The sequence below is a fragment of the Bos indicus genome, chromosome 19 (assembly GCF_029378745.1).
Source record: "Bos indicus isolate NIAB-ARS_2022 breed Sahiwal x Tharparkar chromosome 19, NIAB-ARS_B.indTharparkar_mat_pri_1.0, whole genome shotgun sequence".
Classification (NCBI taxonomy): domain Eukaryota; kingdom Metazoa; phylum Chordata; class Mammalia; order Artiodactyla; family Bovidae; genus Bos; species Bos indicus.
In genome coordinates this window covers 47304411-47323871 of record NC_091778.1, presented here as the reverse complement: position 1 = coordinate 47323871, position 19461 = coordinate 47304411, and the positions used below count along the sequence as shown (strand labels likewise).

Sequence of the window (19461 nt, the reverse complement as noted above, 5' to 3'; positions counted from 1 at the left end):
GGCTCCTGTGTCCATGAGTTTCTCCAGGCAAGAATACTGGAGTGGGAATCTTGCCAACCCAGGGATCGAACACGAGTCTTCAGCATCTCCTACATTGGCAGGTGGATTCTTTACCCCTGAGCCACCTAGAAAGCCCCTAGTAGCTGTAGGCCTGTAGAGTTTTGTTATGTGTATAAAGCAGTTCCCCAGTACCAAGCTATGAAAGAGGAAAAATGATGGAACTTTTACTTGCTGTTAGAAAAATTTTTGAATTCTTTTGGAGAGTTGAACCGAAATTGTTGGAGGGACTACTAATGAAGGCCTTGAGATTACATTGTACTTAGAAGTGAAGGGAGCCACTGATGGAGGCTGAACAGAGAAGTCACAGGATGAAACAATTGGGTTACTATTCTTCTTGATCTGCTTTAAATGTTTTGTGCCTTTATAGGAAAGAATCTAATAGTTTTAATAGATTATTTTTATCAGTGTTTATCCTTTGAGGAATATATGTAACTGGCTATTTCTAGCAGAATCTAAATTACTGAATGTTTCAATTTTGTGTGGAAGAAAGTTGTGTGTGTCATTAGGGGTCTCGTGTATGTAGTTGGAAGTTGGGGGTCTAGTTCTTAATCTTTCATAAGTCTTAGCAGATCATTCACTTTATCATTTTCATTAAGAGACTTAGTTCCTGGAGTCTTTCTTTTCTTCTGTGACTCTGTGATTAGTGATGGGAGTTTCAAACTAATCACAAAATGTGAGCTGCGTCAAACTGTTTCTATTATATTTTTCAACCCTCCAGGCTCCCTCTCAATTCATCTTATTGAAAACTACCCCTGGGAGTGGGGTGGGTAACTCACTCTGCAGCAGTCAGGTGGCATTCAACAGGTGTCTATGAACAGCTTAAGCATTTTACAGTCACCCTCTATGATGACCCTATCTGCTAAGTCATTTCAGTCATGTCCGATTCTGTGCGACCCCATAGACGGCAGCCCACCAGGCTCCCCTGTCCCTGGGATTCTCCAGGCAAGAACACTGGAATGGGTTACCATTTCCTTCTCCAATGCATGAAAGTGAAAAGTGAAAGTGAAGTTGCTCAGTCGTGTCCCGACTTCACGACCCCATGGACTGCAGCCTTCCAGGCTCCTCCGTCCATGGGATTTTCCAGGCAAGAGTACTGGAGTGGGGGGCCATTGCCTTCTCCTTGACCCTGTCTGTCTCTGGGGAAACATTAAAAGTTGCAGGTGCTTATTTTGTAGTTGCCTTAGCACTTCTGCCCTTCACAAAGATGATATTTATTGACTTTCCTAGAGCTGTTTGGATTGTTCAAACACACTTTTTGGTGGGAGTGAGATTGTTGTACAAATGAACTTTCTCTTTTATCATGTCACAGTGAAGTTTTTGTCTTTAGTTTGAATTTACATGTAGTTCTGAAAAGCTGTACATGCGTGCTGCCATGTGATACACCTGGAACATTATTTTCATCTCTAGAGTGTGTATTTTTCCTACGATTTCTGTTTAGCTTTTAGGAGCTGTATGATTGTTGGTAGGGGGAGTAGTGCTGTTGAACTGTGTAGCTTTATACTGTTTGCTCTAATGCAGCAGAGGAGAAAGAAAAACAGTTTTAACCTTTTGTTCTTCAAAATAATTATTCTTGTCTTATGTATAAAAACAGCTGAGTGTTGTAAAAGAAAAACGGGAGCAGTTTCAGAGAGATGAACCTTTACCTAGTCAAATCTTTAGAGGGTGCCTAAATCAGAAGGATAGACTGGAAAGAAATTTGTTCCAAACCTTATCTGGACGGAATCTTTCTTGTGTGATGTGTGATCTGAAAAGAAATTGACATTTTTGTTGAAATGCTGAAGCAATTGTTTGATTAACTTTACTGGGATTAAGCCTAGTTTCGGGAATTTAGTTACTTAAATCACTCCATTGTCTGTCAGTTTTAGTGCATTAGTGACTAGTGGGTACCTTGTTTGTAGGAACATACCTAAAAACTGAGCAAGATGTTGAGTCTCCTGTTTGTTTATAGTGTGTCACTTAGGAGCAAACAGGGGTAGAATTTTGGAGCTATAAGGACCTTAGTGATCAATCAAGTGAGGAGACTTGAGGGCCATGCATATAGAATAGATTGGGGGCTTGATTTCCTTTAATAGTGAAATTCTTTCCTTTTTTCCCTTTTTTTTAAAAACATGTTGCTATTTAGATGATTGGTGTATGTTTTCCTTTTATTTATATGGTTTTGCTTATTTCTAAGAATAAATCATCAGGCTTAATTTTATGTAAAATGTCAAATATGGTAGCACTGATCAGGTAGTCTTATTTCTGAATCCATAAAATAGGTGTTAAATTTTTAAAAGACAGCATTTGCATTACTGTTACCTGTACCCAGTTACAGAAGCCAAAGTAATTTTTAAAATCAGAAAGTTAAGTCTTAGCCCATGTTGGTGTACCGTACTCATATGAGCATCTTTTCCTGACATTTGCTCTAAGAGCTTGAATGACTGAATTGACTTCTGACTGAGAACGTCATTTACTCTTTTGGGTCTCATTTTGACCATTTAAAAATTGAGATGTTTAGAGATACTATGGTTTCTTTCAGTTTTAAAATTTGGGACATGTTTTGAGAGGATGATTTAGATTTAAACTTGGCATCATTGTTTGGTCAACATCCCAGGACTTAAAAGTCTATATGAGTCTTGTAACTAAGGGAAAGAATTTTGTTGCAGCATCTGGAGTGAATTGAGCCTTTCAGATACCTATCTAGTTATAAATAATATCTTCTTCCCCCTAGTTTAAATTACAGCTGTACATACAGGATGTGTACTTACGCCAGTGGTCATAGGTGTAAGTACATCACATCTTATAAAGTTCATCATATCTTAAAAAGAAAGCACCTTGTAAGTTTTTTTTTTTTTTAAGTGCAGCTTACAAGTTTTATAGATAAGAGAACTGAGCAGTAGTTTTAAGGTCTGCCTTATAGAGCAAGGTTTCCCAAACTCAACTCGAATTGACATTTTAAAAGTTATTTATTTTGTTTATATTTGGCTGTGCTAGGTCTTAGTTTGCGGCATGTGGTATCTTCAACCTTTATTGCAGTGTGCAAACTCTTAATTGTGGCATGTGGGATTTAGTTCCCTGACCAGGGATCAAACCCAGGCCCCCTGCATTGGGAGCATGGAGTCTTAGCTACTGGACCACCCACGAAGTCCCAGGGACTGGTTCTTAATGAGTTGGGAATAATTACTGTGGTTATTTCTCAGTGATCTTGAATTTGTGAATAAGTTTATCTTCATCACTTTTATTTATTTGTTTATAGTGAAAGGGGCCACTACAGAATAATTGACCTGTGAAGCCGTCTCCCTCATCACCCTCCAGCTCTCATTACATACCCTGCTGAGCATGTTGGAACTCGATTAAAACAAAAGACATTTGGTCTCAAGTTCCTGTTTCCCAAGGGTGTTTAAGGAATACACATTTACCGAAACAAATATTTGTCATTGGATAGAAGGGCACAGAGTGCCTTAACAGTAGCTGAGTTAGTTCAGCTGGGTATGGTAGTGAGAGCAGCAGCAGCTACCACTTCCTGAATACTTGCCACAATGCTAGGCATTCGTTGGCACTGTGATGCAGATCACCACTTGCTTTTGTCGCCCAGTTGTTCCGAGGACGTGTCTCTGTGTCTTCAGTCATTCTGCACTGCAAGCTAGTTTGATCTCTGAGGGCTCACTAGGTCATTAAAATGCTTTCATAAAGGTTTTGTGGGAGGTGGGGTGGAGAGTGTGTCTATATACTATGTAGTAAACAAGAACTTTGACAGAATAATTTTCAAATGCATAGGGAAAAATGTTCAAAAGATGCCAAGAAAACTTAGAGATACAATATCTTGTATCATATAATTCAAGATTCTAACTATTAGTAAATGGTATGAAAGAGCATGGTAATGTGGAGATGATGTGCGAATTCTGTTTTACTGTGTGTAAAAGCATCCAGAACATTCACAGGACCCTCTGTGAGCATCCATTCAGGTTGTGTATAGTTGTTATTAAGAATATAGCTTTGTAATACAGCTTTATTTTTCCTGGTCTGTGTGGGTTTAGAATAACAGTGTGGACTGTAATTTCATGTTTCCCTCTGGCAAAAGAGACTTGCCAGAGTGGTTTCTGAGATCTGGTACCAAAGGAGAAAGGGGTTAGCTTCACTCTAAGGTTACATTGGGGACAAGGATCATACTTCCTTGTAAGGTATGGGAAAGTGGCAGGGGTTGGGATGGGTTTTGAATACAGTTCATTTTGAGATGTTTCTTAGAGATTCAGAGGGAGGCGGTGAAAACAGGTGGGTGTCAGAATCTGGAATCTGGAGGGAGGGGCAGTCTTGGCTAAAAGATAAGAACTTGAGGATCAGAAACACAGATGATACTACTTAAAGCTATGAGACTGGTTAAGATCACCTAGGAAGTGAGTGTAGAAAAGAAGATTTATAGGTGTGGGCAGTTGGAGTCTTAGAAGGAATTTTTTAAAAAGGCAAGAGAAAAACCAGGGTAATTCTTGTTTTAAAAGACAAGTGAAGAAAGGAATTTGAGGAGGAGCAAGTGATCACCTGTTTTAGACTGCCGATAGGGTAATGATGATAAAGACTGAGAATTGGAAGTTGGGTTTAGCACAGTGGAGATGTTGGTGACCTTTACTAGCTATTTTAGTGCAGTTGCTGGGGTGAGAGCTTGGATTTAAGAGAGAATGGTAATGGGGAGAGAGAGATTAGACACAGTGAATATTTGTTGCAAAAAGGTAAGCGAGAAATAGGATAATGCTTCCCCTGGCCTCTTACTGTGAGCTTGCTGCAGGGCTGGCCTGCCATCCTGAGTGGTACTCCCCTTCCACCCGCCAGAGGAATGAACCTATCTGGGCCCCTTTTTGTTGAATGTAAGTTTTTACATGCCCTGTCACTATATCATCATTCTAGTCCTGACGTCAGTAATCCACCTTCCTCTTTTCAGTCTTTCCAGAGTTGTTCTTAGGTTACCTTTTGCATTATTTCCAGGGTTTATAGTTGTGTTTAGCAGGGATGAGCTGGAAGAAGAGTCTAAAGCATATTGCCTGGACCAGAAGTTCTTCTATTAATACTTATTTTTAAAAACTGGAAAGTTAACTAACAAATTGATTTTTGATTCAACTTCATTTTCTTGAAGATGTATCATTTATTCCTAAACCTCAGTAGCTCTGAGTAATATTTTCAAAAGTATGTTGTTACACACTTCATGCATATGATGGAACACTAAGCTTGAACACTGATAAGAGCTTTTGTTCTTTTCATCTTTTCAACAGCTGGCTCAGTGTCAGTGGCAGGCCTCGAATTTGGAATTTAGTGTTCAGCTGACTCTAAACACTATGGTCTTCCCAATAAACTGTATTTTATTTTTAAAGTGAGAAGAAAACGTTTCTCTGTAAGAGTTTTTGATCATTCTAGAGATGGCCAGAAACAAGTTCTCCCTGTGGAATAACTTGCTGATACCCTCCCTCCCCTGCTGCTTCCTTGTCCAGACTCTGTACTGTTGACTCTCCTTTAAGGAAGCCAAGCTGGGGAGTAGTGTGATGTTTATGAGAAGCTTCTGAGTCCCATGCTGCTTGTAGTAGGTACTTCAAGTTGTAAGGTGTGGTCCTAGTCAGTCTCTTGCTTTGGTGAGTGAGCTAGATCAAATAATAGCAATTTACTATTAATACTCTTACACTTTAATGTATGGCTTTTGAGTGAATGGGATTATTTATTTAGAATTTTTCATAGGAGAAATTAGTATTACATACAGAATTTGAATATTCTAGCCTCAGTTTGATTATTGAAAGATTCTAAAATGGAAATCACTTTTATAAAGCGATGGATTCTCTAGGCAGAACAGTAGACAGAAACTTGATTGGTTCACTCTGGAGGAGCCATTCTGGATTAGGAGTTATTTTAATAGCTGAGATCTTTTCAGTACTAACTCTGTCATTTTCCTTTCTTCTAGAAACATAGCAGATTCCTACACTCTAAAAAAGGCACAGTAACTAAGCCAGTGTTTTGTTCTGAATCTTCATCCCTCCAGTTCAATGTCCAGTTCTCAACCAGCCACAAAGAACTGTAAACCATTTCCATCGTTTGTAAGGCTTTCTCCATTAAAACAGTTAAGTGTGTCTAAGGCATTCAGGTCTTTCAGACTTAATTTAGATGTTTTTGAGTTTGAAAATAAAGCAGAGCCAAAATAAGTCTCATTTTTTTATATTTCCTGAGAATTCCTTATTCATAAATTATAATACATAGATGCAGATAACATTGAAGACTGATGAGCAGCTAAAGCACACAGTAAGTAGTGCCTGTAGGAAGGCATGGATAATCTAGTTGCAGATCAATCATATATAAGGCCTGACTTGGAAACATAGAATACATAAGTAACAAAATAAGGGGACCACACTAAGCTTGAAGAATACAAAGTAATGAATTGTGAGATACAAATCAGCAGGAAAGACTCCAAGATGGAGGTGGTTTTTAGGAATAAAAGATGTTAATAGATATTTCCTGGTTGTAGTCTTGCATAGAACAATCATAATGCCCTGAGGACTGCTGAGAGTCTGTTGGAGAATTATTATGTTTCTTTCTTTTATTGTGCCTGGCAGGTTATATATTATGTATATGTTACCATGTGTAATAAAGAGTCCGACAGATGGGCATTGAGAGCAGTTTGAAGTACCTTATGTAATTCTTTAAAGGTTGGGTGTGGTTTTTTTTAAGCATATATCTCAGTCTTAAAAATGAAAAAATTGAATGTACAAATAATTTATCTGCTGATCTACAGAATAATAAAAAACAAACTAAAGATTGTTTAGAGGTGTCAGTTTACAAAGGTTTTATCATTAACACCTTTGAAGATTCAGTGGATAAACTTAGTTCTTAAATTTCTTGTCTAGTCGCTCAGTCATGTCCGACTCTTTGTAATCCTATGAATCTTCTTACATCAGAGTCCCCATATTGATCTGTTTGTCCTCTACTAATAAAATATTACATTAACATTATTATTCAAGAGGATTTTAGAGAATTAAAAACAAAAATTAATCCCTTTCTTGTTTGTTGACCAACATGTAACTTGAACTCTAAATTTTCTAGTACTTTCCACTATTTAGCTTTCAAGTGTTTAGAAATACCAGAGCTTTCTTAGAGGAAATGATTTTTTTTTTTTGTTCAAGTAAATAATTATTGTTAGATCCCATAGAGCATCTTAAGTTCTCAATATGTGGTAATACTCTAACCCTGTTTTAAAAAAAAAACAACAAACAACTATTAAAGCCATATAGGTTCACATAGCTAAAAAATAAATCTAAATAAATACTGGTAACATAGCTGGCAATGTTGCAGTTTACTAGTCATGTAATATTACAGAAGCAGTTACTGGTATTGTATCTTTCCATGTTTAGGGACCCCCAAAAAGCAATTCATTGTGTAAAAGTGTAATGGATCTTTCCCACATATGTAGGCAAAGGAAATTTACCAGTAAAATGTTTAATAAAAGCAAGGAACAAAATATTAGTTAAAATGACTTCCCACTCAGGTGGTAGTCCAGTACATGTAGACAAAGTATTTTGGTACAAAGTAAGATAAAAGTTCACAGAAAACAACACCTTAGAAGGCATCCTTGAGTCCTGCACAAAAACAGGGCAATTACTTTACTAATTGTTAGCACAGAGTAAGCAATAGGAAAGAGTTAAAAGACTTCTCAGTGTTGGAATCCACATTTTTTCCTTCTTTACTGATAATGACAACAGTAGAAACCAGTTCATCATTATATTTACATAAGTATCACTCTGCAGTCTTAGTGACATGTTATTTTTAAAGCATGACCCTGCTTTTAAATCACTGTCTCTGATTTTGAGCTGTAAATTATTAAGAGTAATAATTTACATTTTGAGTATTAGGGACGAAATCTACCTCTGCTTCTGATAAACTGAATTTCTGTAGCATGTTGTTTTTGGTAAGGAACAAAATACATAAACTCTGTGCTTGAAGCTGTTATTCTTACACTGTTTTGTGTTCAGATTTGCCATTGGAGTGTCGTAACATCTTCACAGCTCACCTCAGGCTTGCTAACTTTACACCTCCCACCTTTGTTAACAATTCATATTTCTGGCCATGTTGCTGGTATTTTTAACACAAGATACTTTTTGGACACTTAAGGTGGGGTTTTCCATTGTTCATTAATTACAACATGACAACTTCCTACTGAAAATTTTATCTGGTTAGAAACTGTCATATGACAAATGTATTTGTAGAATTTAAACATGTTCATAATTGGGGGTTGTGGTCCTCCCTTAACACTGCCTGTCTTTAATTAGCTTATTAGTCAGGCCTCCAAAAAAAAAAAAAATACCGGGAATTAGGTTTTGCACTCGTATTTAGAATAATATTTATCAGGCTGTTCATTTTGACAATAAAAAAAATTGAAAGGGGCTGTTCCTTAATATTTGGGGAAAAAAGTGTTTATCCGCCAGAGTTCTTAGGAACTGATATGTTTTAAGGAATTTTCTTTTCCTTTTGTATTTTTAAGTTTTCACATAGTTAAAGTGTTTTCATTTCCTTCTTTTTCCTTGACCTCAAACTAGAAAGAAAAGGAAAAAAAAAAAACTCTTTTGTTTAAGATGTGTCAAAATTCAGAAATAATAAATTTCCTCTTTCCTGCCAATTCAGAGTGCTTGCTGTTGGAACACTTTGGTGAGAAGGCTTCTGAGCTGAGTTCAGGATCCCTGGGCTAGACTGCCAGGATTATTTGTCCACCAAGGGTGACTAAGGAAGAAGTGCTGTAAATTAGCCAAGAAATCATCTTTCCCCACTTTGGTTTTCAACGTTAGAGTGTTACTTGGGCTAGCCATTGTCAGTTGTTAAAACACTTTTGTCTGAGAATGAACCTGTCATTAAGTGGATGCTTTGTTAATTTTACTAATCACTTTTTGCCTTCGAAATGCTGCCTTTTATGGTATTTGACTCCCCTTCTACTTTGTTTCGGAGAAGGCAATGGCACCCCACTGCAGTACTCTCGCCTGGAAAATCCCATGGACGGAGGAGCCTGGTGGGCTGCAGTCCATGGGGTTGCTAGGAGTCGGACATGACTGAGCAAATTCACTTTCACTTTTCACTTTCATGCATTGGAGAAGGAAATGATAACCCACTCCAGTGTTCTTGCCTGGAGAATCCCAGGGATGAGGGGGAGCCTAGTCGGCTTCCGTCTATGGGGCCGCACAGAGTCGGACACGACTGACGCGACTTAGCAGCTACTTTGTTTTCTTGAAGACTTGGGATTTGTAAAGAACTAGATAAAAACTGGTTTCTTACACATAAGAGTGACAGAAAGTAATAAGATTTGAGGAGATTTTATATAAGAGTAGTAGTATGTGGTTCATGTTAGGAGTGGTAGCTGAGGCGGTTACCTGGAGTATCCCGGTGGTGGTGGATGGTGGGGATTGGTACTGTGGCAGCTTCAGGAATGAACCTGTGAAACCAAGAGATTTTATAAGATAGGAAGGTTATGAACCTTGGAGAGTAGTGAAAGCTGGAAATAGGACATGAGGATTGACTAGTTTTACTTGTTTTAGTGAAGGGGGAACATTTTTATAGTGCAAGAATGAGCCAGAGGTTGCACTCGATGTCTTGAGGTTCTTTTTCTGAATTTGGGCTAGAACTAGACCTGCAGCCAACATTGAACCAGATAATTGTACTAAAGAAGAAAGAATCTCTATATTTTGTACTTATTCCATCAAGATTAGGGAACTGTAAAATGCCTATTTCACTCTACCAGTGGACTGTGTTAAACTTCACTTACAGTCACTTAAAATGTTTTGGTAATGAGTATGGAGGTGGGGCTAAGGGCAGTATGACTACTACTTTCTTGAAATAGAATTTTGTGGAAGATCATAAAATATTTTGGTTACAGAGTATACCAGATGCCAGGTACTTCCTCTCATATTAAAGTTGCTGTTTTCTATCAGACTTTTAGTTTTTAAAGAGAAGTTGAACCTTATGTAATAGATACAGCTAAAATCTAACTTATCTTTTCCCCTTCCCAAGGCTAAGGAGGACCCTGATCCTGAATTTGTTGTTTATCAGCACTGTACATGTTTTTATGCATTTACTACTTATGTATTGGTAACAAGTCTTATAATTGTGTTTTATTCTTCGTCTTTTTTCTTGGTTGGGGGGTGGGGTTGGGCTGTGCCAGTCTTAATTGGGGCACTCAGGATCTTCAGTCTTCTTTGTGGTATGAGGGATCTTTTAGTTGCTTTCTGATGTTTGTTTGCTTGGTTTTTGTTTGTTTTGTTTAGTTTTTATATAGTTTTTCCATTCCACATTGTTGAGATTTAGTTATGTTGATACATATAGTTATAATTAAATTGATAAACAATATTCCATTAAATTCCTTAACTAGTTGTATGTATCTAAAAAAGTACTTATTTTGTTTATTATTAGTTTTTATATTTTTCCATTCAGCATTGTCTTCTGAGATACAGTCAGGTTGATACAGATAGCTCTAGTTAATTAGTTTCTGTTATTATAGAAAAATCCCTTAAAGGAGTAAATTAGTTTGTTTCCATATGCAAATTAAATTATAACTAATTTTTAGGTGTTACAGACTATTGCAGTGAACCTATTTCTTTATGCACATGTGCAGGTTATATTGTCTGTCAGAAGTAGAATTTCACAGTGGTTGAGTATACACATTTTCCACCTAGCCAAATATTTCCAGATTACTCTTTAAAAATGGTGATGCTAGTTTTTATTGTTGTTGGCCGTATGTGAATTACTGTTTTCCACATCTACCAACACTTGGGTTTTCCAATCTGGGTTTGAAATGACGTCTTAATATTTCTAATACTTTAACCAAAATCTAATAAGACATGGCATATTTTTATGTATTTATTGGCCATTGGGATTTCTCTTATGTGAATTTTTAATATATTCATCTTCTGTTAGATTGTCTTCTTAAACCTCTTTGTTGGAGTTCTGTTATATATTCTGTCATTTTATTTTTAGTTTTGTATGTTGCAGATATCTTCTGCCAACCAGTTGCTTGCCTTTAACTTTATTAAATATTTTGCAGTTTGTTGAAAGTTAGCTCAGTTTTTTTAAAGAGGTTTAAGAAATTCTTCCCTGCCCTGAAGCTTCAAAGATAATCTTGTTAAGTTCAGCTTTTTGGATTTAGGAATTCCAAAACTAGGGAATTATATCATAAAGAAAGGAAGTAATTTTACTTTTTTCATGTAAAGAACTGGCATCTCAATGCCATTTATTGAATAATTCAGTCTTTCTCACTGCTCTGACTGCCCATCTCTTACATGTATCCAGTTCTAAGTTTAGGAGTTCTGTATTCTGTCCCACTGTCTTTTTGTCTTTCTAGACTGCCTTAATCATCATAGCTTATCTTACATCTGCAGTGTGAATGTTCATCATACTTGCTTTAGAATTTCTCTAGTGCTGGTCTTTTTTTTTTTCTTTTTCTTCCTAATGTGAATTTTTGAATGAATGTTTGTAAGCTTCCATTAAAAACCCCAGGAGAGGGGGGTAACTCCTTGGTAATCCAGTGATTAGGACTTTGCACTCTCCCTGCCAAGGGCCCAAAGTCAACCCCTGGTTGCAGAACTAAAATCCCACAAGCCATGTGGCCAAAGAAAGAAACAAAAAAACAAAAAGCCCTATGGGGAATTTGATTGGAGCTTATTTGACTCTGTAAATAGATATGAAAATTGTTATCTTAATCTCTCACCATTTAAGTAGGTCTCTTGGTTTTATTACATTTTATGCAAAGATATTTAGTATATGAAGTTAGCAATTGTTAGTGTTGTAAACAGTGCTTTTTTAAAAAGTGAATATTTTCTACTTGTTGACTTTTGGAAACACTGTTAATTTGAGTATGTTGATCTTTACTCCGCAACTTTGCTGAAGCCTTAGTTAGTTTTATAATTGGTGGTGTCTTGGATTTTCTGTGTAGATCTGTAATCTTTATATGTCTTGAAGTAGAAAATATTTCTGTCTCTTGAGAAATTCTAAAAATTCACAAAAATTGTTTGCCGCCAGATCAGGATACTTGGAAGGCAGTTTCAGCTAGTTAGTTTGGGATGTATTTATATGCGAAGAGTTTTATTATCCACGTGGCCTGTGACATATATACACATAGTCTTGAGTTTTTCTTGACACTCAGGTTGGTTTGTATAAGGGCATTCAGACGTTAAAACCTTCCCACTCCCATTTAGCATAAATGTTACTGCTACTCTTGAATTTCACTCAGTTTATTTCCTTTTAGGAGGCGCAGGTCAGAATGGAGATGGGCTGCAGACCGAGCAGCTATTGTCAGCCGCTGGAACTGGCTTCAGGCTCATGTTTCTGACTTGGAATATCGAATTCGGCAGCAAACAGATATTTACAAACAGATACGTGCTAATAAGGTAAGGGATAAGTGTCTGGTCTTTTTCAGCCCAGCTAAAAACTATCATTATCCCCTGTTCCCCATCCTTCAATAACTCTTAACTATGTCAAAGAGAATGATTTAATATGATCTGATATAGCTGTTTAATTTGTTTAAGAGCCTGGTGTTACTTAGCATAATGCAGACAACACTGTTAGAATATAATGTTAGATTAGAATGTGGGTTTAGAACAAAACAGTTTGTATATCTGGGCTAACAGGGAACAAAGGAAGGTGGGTACGATTTAAGGTAAGCCATTGACCATACCTGCATAATTGTTATATATATGAAAAAGTGGTGATGACTGAGGGTTTTCGTCTTTTTTTTCTTTTTTTAAACTAAAATGTGTTTCTGTTTTGCTGCTTAGCTTCCTTTGCTTTCTTGAGGAAAAATGGATTTTTTTCTGAAAGATAATTCAGGCAAGATTAGACTCTGGTGATTTCATTTTTTCCTTGTCCTATTTGTGGTGGATTGACTCCTACCATACCGCTTTTGTCTTTAACAGTGATGTTTGTATAATTTTTCTCCTGAAAAATCAAGTTATAAAAATGTCCTCTGCTTATTTGGGGTTTGACTGGGGGATCGATGTACATGGAAAAGAAATCCATTCAGCAAATAGTTGAGTGCCTCCTGTGTACCAGCACCGTTCTCCTTAGTGGCAACTCAGGGACAAATAAATATCTTCCTTTCGTGGTGCTGAATTTCTTGCAAGGTACTTTTGGTATTAGCTTGATGCAGTGAACTCCTGGACTGAACATGTGGGTCTAGATGAAGCATCTTCTGCTCCTAAAAATAAGTGTCATGACACTTTTTTGTCCCGCCTTAGTGCTGGTCAAAGCCTTAAGAAAACTGCTATATACTGCAATTGTGAACTGCATGCATTAAATTAATTAGTAGGCCAAAAGTTAAAGGGTGACTAACTGCCAAGATGAACAGAAGAGTGAGGGTTTGAAATAAAAGTTCTGCAGCCTCCCTAATATATTATATAAGTTTTTATTCCAAACATTATACTGGAGTGTTCTTTGAGCTTCTTCCCCAGATAGAGTTACATGTAATTCTCCAAAAGTTCATTGGAACATAATATAATTGAGGGCAAAGTCCAGAGGATTTAACCTTTTTTAAAATAATAATAATAATAATAAAGGGTTCCCCTAGGATAGGGAACATATTAAATCTTGACTAACTTTAAAAATTAGAGCAAATGAGGAATTAAGCCTAAAAATATTCACAGAGGATGGTAAAATTATGCTTTCCTTAGCTCTTTTTCACTAAGAAAATTAAGTGAGATTTGCAGAATATCAGCTGGAATGGTGATTAAAGAAAAATGTCTAGGAGATGGCTGAATATGCCTATTCTGAAGAGAAAAACATTCTTGCTCAGTTAGGGACACCTCATCAGTGTCTGTGTCAAGACTTTTGTAGCCAATAATTAAGTGAGAATTTTCATATTTGAGAACTGGAGTCTCTTAGTAATAACTGAGATTATTAGAATAGTAGTCAGTCATATTTGTTGCTGTATCTATTATATTTGTATACAACTATATGTATTGTGTGTTTATATATGGTCCTCATTATAAAACTACTAGTAAACTCAAAGATGCTGTGGACTGTAAGTGGCACCATCATGTCACAGTTCAGTTGCTCAGTCGTGTGTGACTCTTTGCGGCCCCATGAACTGCAGCACGCCAGGGTTCCCTGTCCATCAGGGTAGGGAAGGCTCCATCACCAACTCCTGGCACCTACTCAAACTCATGTCCATCGGGTCAGTGATGCCATCTAACCATCTCATCCTCTGTCATCCCCTTCTCCTCCTGCCCTCAATCTTTCCCAGCTTCAGGGTCTTTTCAAATGAGTCAGTTCGTCACATCAGGTGGCCAAAGTATTGGAGTTTCAGCTTCAGTCCTTGCAATGAATATTCAGGACTGATTCCCTTTAGGATGGACTGGTTGGATCTCCTTGCAGTCCAAAGGACTCTCAAGAGTCTTCTCAAACTGTCTCACCACAGTTCAAAAGCATCAATTCTTCAGTGCTCAGCTTTCTTTATAGTCCAACTCTCATACCAATACATGACTACTGGAAAAAACCTAACCTTGACTAGACGGACCTTTGTTGCCATAGTAAGTATCTTTACCAGAGTCACAGCACGGATACTTCTGTTTTTGATGCATATTTCAGAGAAGTACTTTGGCAGTGTGCCTCAGTTTACAATCTCACAACCTGTGTGGGAAGATTCTCACTTTTGGTTCCTGCTTTATTCTTTAGCTCATAACTCAGTAGTAATGACAGCAGTTTTGTGAAATTATCAAAAGTCTTCTTATTGTTGTTCAGTTGCTAAGTCGTGTCCAACTCTTTGCATTCCCATGGACTGCAGCATGCTTGGCTTCCCTGGCCTTCACTATCTCCCAGAGCTCAAATGTGTGTCCATTGAGTCAGTGATGCTATCCAGCCATCTCATCATCTGTTGCCCCCTTCTCCCTTTGCCCTCAAACTATATCAAAAGTCTTAGCTATCTCTGAATATCTGGAAAGTGATTGATTTGAAGTTTTATGTATATATTGATTATCCATGGGTTTTTTAATCATTCAGGGCATAATGTTACTACACCAGACCTGGACTTGGTATACCATTTTTGATTCTAGTTCTGACTTAGCTGTCCTAATGTTGGGAAGAAAACACATATTAGCCTTAGTTTCATGGTTTATAACAAGACATTCTAGATTATAGTATTTTTTTTTTTTTTTTTTTTGGTCTACAGTATAAATACAAGTCTTAAAAATTCTGACAGGAAGAATAAAAGTAGAACAATAACCGAAATAATATATCAGGAAAAATTACAGCTTTATTAAATATTTATATGATGTCTTTTGGAAACAAATGTATTCGTTTCCTGGGGCTGCCATACAAGGTTGCACAAATTGGATGGTAAACTTAAAACAACAGACATTTATTTTCTCAGAGCTCTGGAGGCTAGAATTAAATCAAGATGTAGGCAGGACTCTGCTGCTTTTGAAGATCTGAGAGAAAAAATTTCCTTGGCTCTTCATAAGCTTCTGGTGGTTGCTGGCAGTCTTTGGTGTTCCTCTTGTTTATAGCTGCATCACTCCAATTTCTTCCTCCGTCTTCTCTCTTAGTGTGTCTGTGTCTCCAAATTTCCCTCTCACAAGGAAACCAATCAAGTTGGGATTTAGGGCCCATACTAAATGGTTCTTTGTTCCTCTGTCTTCATTTTAGCTTGATGATGTTTGCAAAGACCCTGTTTCCAAATCAGGTCACATTCATAGGTTCTAGGTGACAGATTTTGGGGGGCAAGCACTAGAATTTTCCCCAAAGATAATTAACTTGAGTCTGATCTTCATGTATCACTATAGTGACAGAAGGCTTTGAACATTTACTGTGTGCTGAACATTGTACTAAACATTTTGCTGTTATTCACAAATTTAAAGATAAAGGGTCAGAGAGATCAAGTTCATGGTCATACAGCTAAATGAGTGCCGAGCTGAGATTTGAGATTCTGACTGTCCTTCAAATTAGCACTTGCCTTAAATGCTTGACTGTTTTATAAGTTACTTAAATGGGAGATTTTTTTAAACTCCTGTGTTCTAGTAAAGAGATTGGTGTTTTCCTTTCCCATTCTCCAAAGTTAGCCAGAGTTCTACAGGCATTTTCATGAAATCTAGGTTTGGTGGTCAGCTGTACAGTTATAGTTTGTCTTTGGATGGGGAACTGGCAGGTAAGATTTTCTTTTTTGGATTTACTCTTTAGCATGTTAATTTCCTTAAAGTAACCTATTCCAGAAAAGAAAGTATTTGAGAACTACTGGATAAGTATCAATTTTCTCTTACAGGCTGGTAATTATTAGTCTGTTTAAGAATAGTGATTCCTGCTGCTCTTTGGAGAGTGGGTACAGTTACTAGGAGCTCTTCTTCATACTATTACGTCTTAACTTGCACATTCAATCAGCTTTTATTTTTAAAAAAGATACTCCCATGTATTAGAATGAGAAAGGAAAATAGCATCTGTACCATGAGTGCATATTATATACAAGTACATTCATGTGTGTTACTTAACGCAGAAAGCAACAGCTTACAGGCTTGTTAGAAACAGAGCTAAATTTGAACTCAGGGCTCTAAATTTATCTGACCCCAAAGCATTTCCTGTCTAATGCATTCTGCTGTGGAATCCTTTTCATCATGTCTCTTAAGCATATTTATTGAAGAAGGTCAACACACAAGGGACCAAGAAGATTCTGTTGGTAAGGGAGACTTCTTTCTCTTAACACACAATCTTCAACATTCATATCTAGTACAAAATATTATCTTTTTTTAATTTTTGTTTTGACTGATCTGTCAGATTCCACAGCCTTGCTAAGGATGAAAGTGTTAATTGGGAATGAGAGGTGGAAGAACTATGAAACTTATGATAGATAAGGTGCTGAATGGGAATAACCTGAAATACTTGTCTTCAGAATTGATGTAAAATAGTTGCAGTCCATCTTAATGGAGTTCTAAGGCCTTGTGGCTAGCCATGTCTTGCCTACATAGCCCAGGATGACCTTTACATAGCCCAAGACAATCTTGTGGAGCTGGTCTACAGTGTACCCACTGATCTATCTAAGATGGGGAGGAAAATAAGTATGTGAAATTGCATCTTAATTTTGCTTTACAGATGAAGAGGTGCTTTGGTTTTGTAGGGGTTTTTTCTATACAAATTAGTTTTTTCTTTTCTTTCCTTTTAGCTTGCTTGCTTTTGCCCTGTTTTGTAATCAGGCTTAGCACAGTTTCTGCTACCATTTCTTTCTTTTTCAATTTTACTTCCTCCCAGCGCCCCCCACCCCCGCCGCCCCGCTATTTTTAAATGTAGGATGTAGGATAGACTTGTATTTCCACAGAGAAATAAGTTGCAAGGATCTGTTAGGACTGCATACTACCATGAGCCTTCCCGATTTCTTTTGTCCTGTGTAGGAGTTCTGTAGGTCTGAACGATCCAGGCATGGTCCTGATTCTGACTTAGGGAGTGGTAGTAAAGGGTGGGGAGACTCTCCTGGACTTTTCACCTTGGCCTTAGAGTGCAGTGGTCTTGAGGTTATTGCCACTCATGGCTGATGCCACAGCCATGTAATGTTTACCCAGTGTTAACCCTGAATGCTAGGGAATCCCAGCTTCAGGTTGCCATGAGAGGTGTGGAGTGGAACCTTATGGAATTTTCTTCGCTCACAGCGACCTTTCCTTTCATGACTATTAACTGTATTAAGTCTATTTTAGGAAAACTTAAATAATCATGTAGACCTTGTTTCGGTCCGTCTCTCTCTTGGACTCTACCACTTTTCAGCTCTCACGTCACCTTCTATAAACTTCTGTTAGGGCACTGTCATTGTAATACTTTGCCTACCTGTCTGTCTGAGGTAGATGAAGGTAAACTCCATATGAATGGGATGTATTTTATTTATTTTCTTATTTTAGGGTTTCACACCACCCAACACATTGTAGACATTCAATAAATGTCTGAATGAAATTTATTTCATTATTTATCTCATTTATTCACTTATTTCACTGAGTGAAAAGATTTTAGCTATTTGTATACTTTTTATTTACCCATCTTCCTTTTAGTTGCTTTTATCCTTTTTGGTTTGAGGTATAGTGTAAAGATGTAATGGTTGGTTTTGTATGCTATAATGAACATATCATAGATTTGGTGGTCAAACAAAGAATGCATATATGAATGGTGTCTACATCAGCATAGCACTTGAGTACATATTTACAGAAGTAGATTTGATTAAAACTAACGTGCATTGAAAAGACTTCTCAACAGATAGGAGTTCTATTGTTGTGGCAGAGGCTGGAAACCTTGAATGAGTCTCTGACTCCCTTCCATCCCATCCCAGGAATCATACTTGCCTAACTGATTGATTCTGTCTTCAAATATATATATCCTAAATCCAATCACTTTGGTCTAAGCAGTTCTTTCTGCTTCTCTGTTTGCTCTCCACTCATCTTTGTGTCAACAGAGTAGCAAATTGATCCTTTTAAACTGTAAGTCAGATCATTTCCCACTTCTGCTTGAAACTCCAGTGATTTACCATCTGAATATAAAAGCTGAAATACTCTGAAGGCCCTGTACCACCCCACCCCCACACTCAAACTCCACTCTTGGATTTTACTTCAGGCATACAAAATTCCTTACAGTCCTAAAACTTACAAAGCTGACTCCAGCCTTGAAACTGTTGCATTTGCTCTTCCTCCAGATATTCCCAAAGTTTGTTCCTTCTCTTTCAAATAATCACTTTTTCAGGGCATTTTACCCAGACTGCCTAATACGAAAGAGAACCTATTGCCACTTTTTAATTCTCTCACTATTCTTTAGTTTTTTAGCATTTTAACACTTTCTAATAGGCTATGTGAATCGGCTTCCCTGGTGGCTCATTGGTAAGGAATCTCTCTGCAAATGCAGGAGATGCATGTTTGATCCCTAGATCGGGAAGAATGCCATTTCCTTCTCAGGAAGGAAATGGCAACCTGCTCCAGTATTTTTGTCTGAGAAATCCCATGGGCAGGCTACATACAGTCCCTGGGGTCACAAGAGTCAGGACTTAGAGACTAAACACCACCAGTAGGCTATGTAAATTTTACTTACTCATATATTGTTGATTGTCTTTGTCCCACTATTAGAATTCTAAGCACTTTGAGAGATGAGTTTGGGCAGGGGTGGGCATGGGTAGAAGGATATGTCTTTTATCTTGTACCCCCAGCACCTAAAAAATGTTGGTGAATGGAGAAATGATGGCTTGATTTGAATGAATGAAAGCAAAAACAAAGAGTAACTGGTTCTAACTTTGTTGTTCAGTCACTCAGTCATGTCTGACTCTTTGGGACCTCATGGACTACAGCACGCCAGGCTTCCCTGTCCTTCACCATCTCTCAGAGCTTATTCAGACGCAGGTCCATTGAGTCAGTGATGCCATCCAACCATCTTATCCTCTTGTCATCCCCTTCTCTTCCTGTCTTCTTGCCCAAC

The 19461-nt window shown here is 37.5% G+C and overlaps 1 protein-coding gene across 5 annotated transcripts in view; it reads left to right on the top strand.

Annotated features, from left to right (window-relative positions):
• KANSL1 (KAT8 regulatory NSL complex subunit 1) overlaps positions 1–19461 on the top strand; it is a 172901-nt gene that overhangs the window by 102233 nt on the left and 51207 nt on the right. For all 5 annotated transcript variants that reach the window (XM_070773676.1, XM_070773677.1, XM_070773678.1 and 2 more), the window contains one exon: positions 12290–12431. In XM_070773676.1, coding sequence (XP_070629777.1) covers positions 12290–12431 — 142 coding nt within the window. The remainder of the gene's footprint in view (positions 1–12289; positions 12432–19461) is intronic.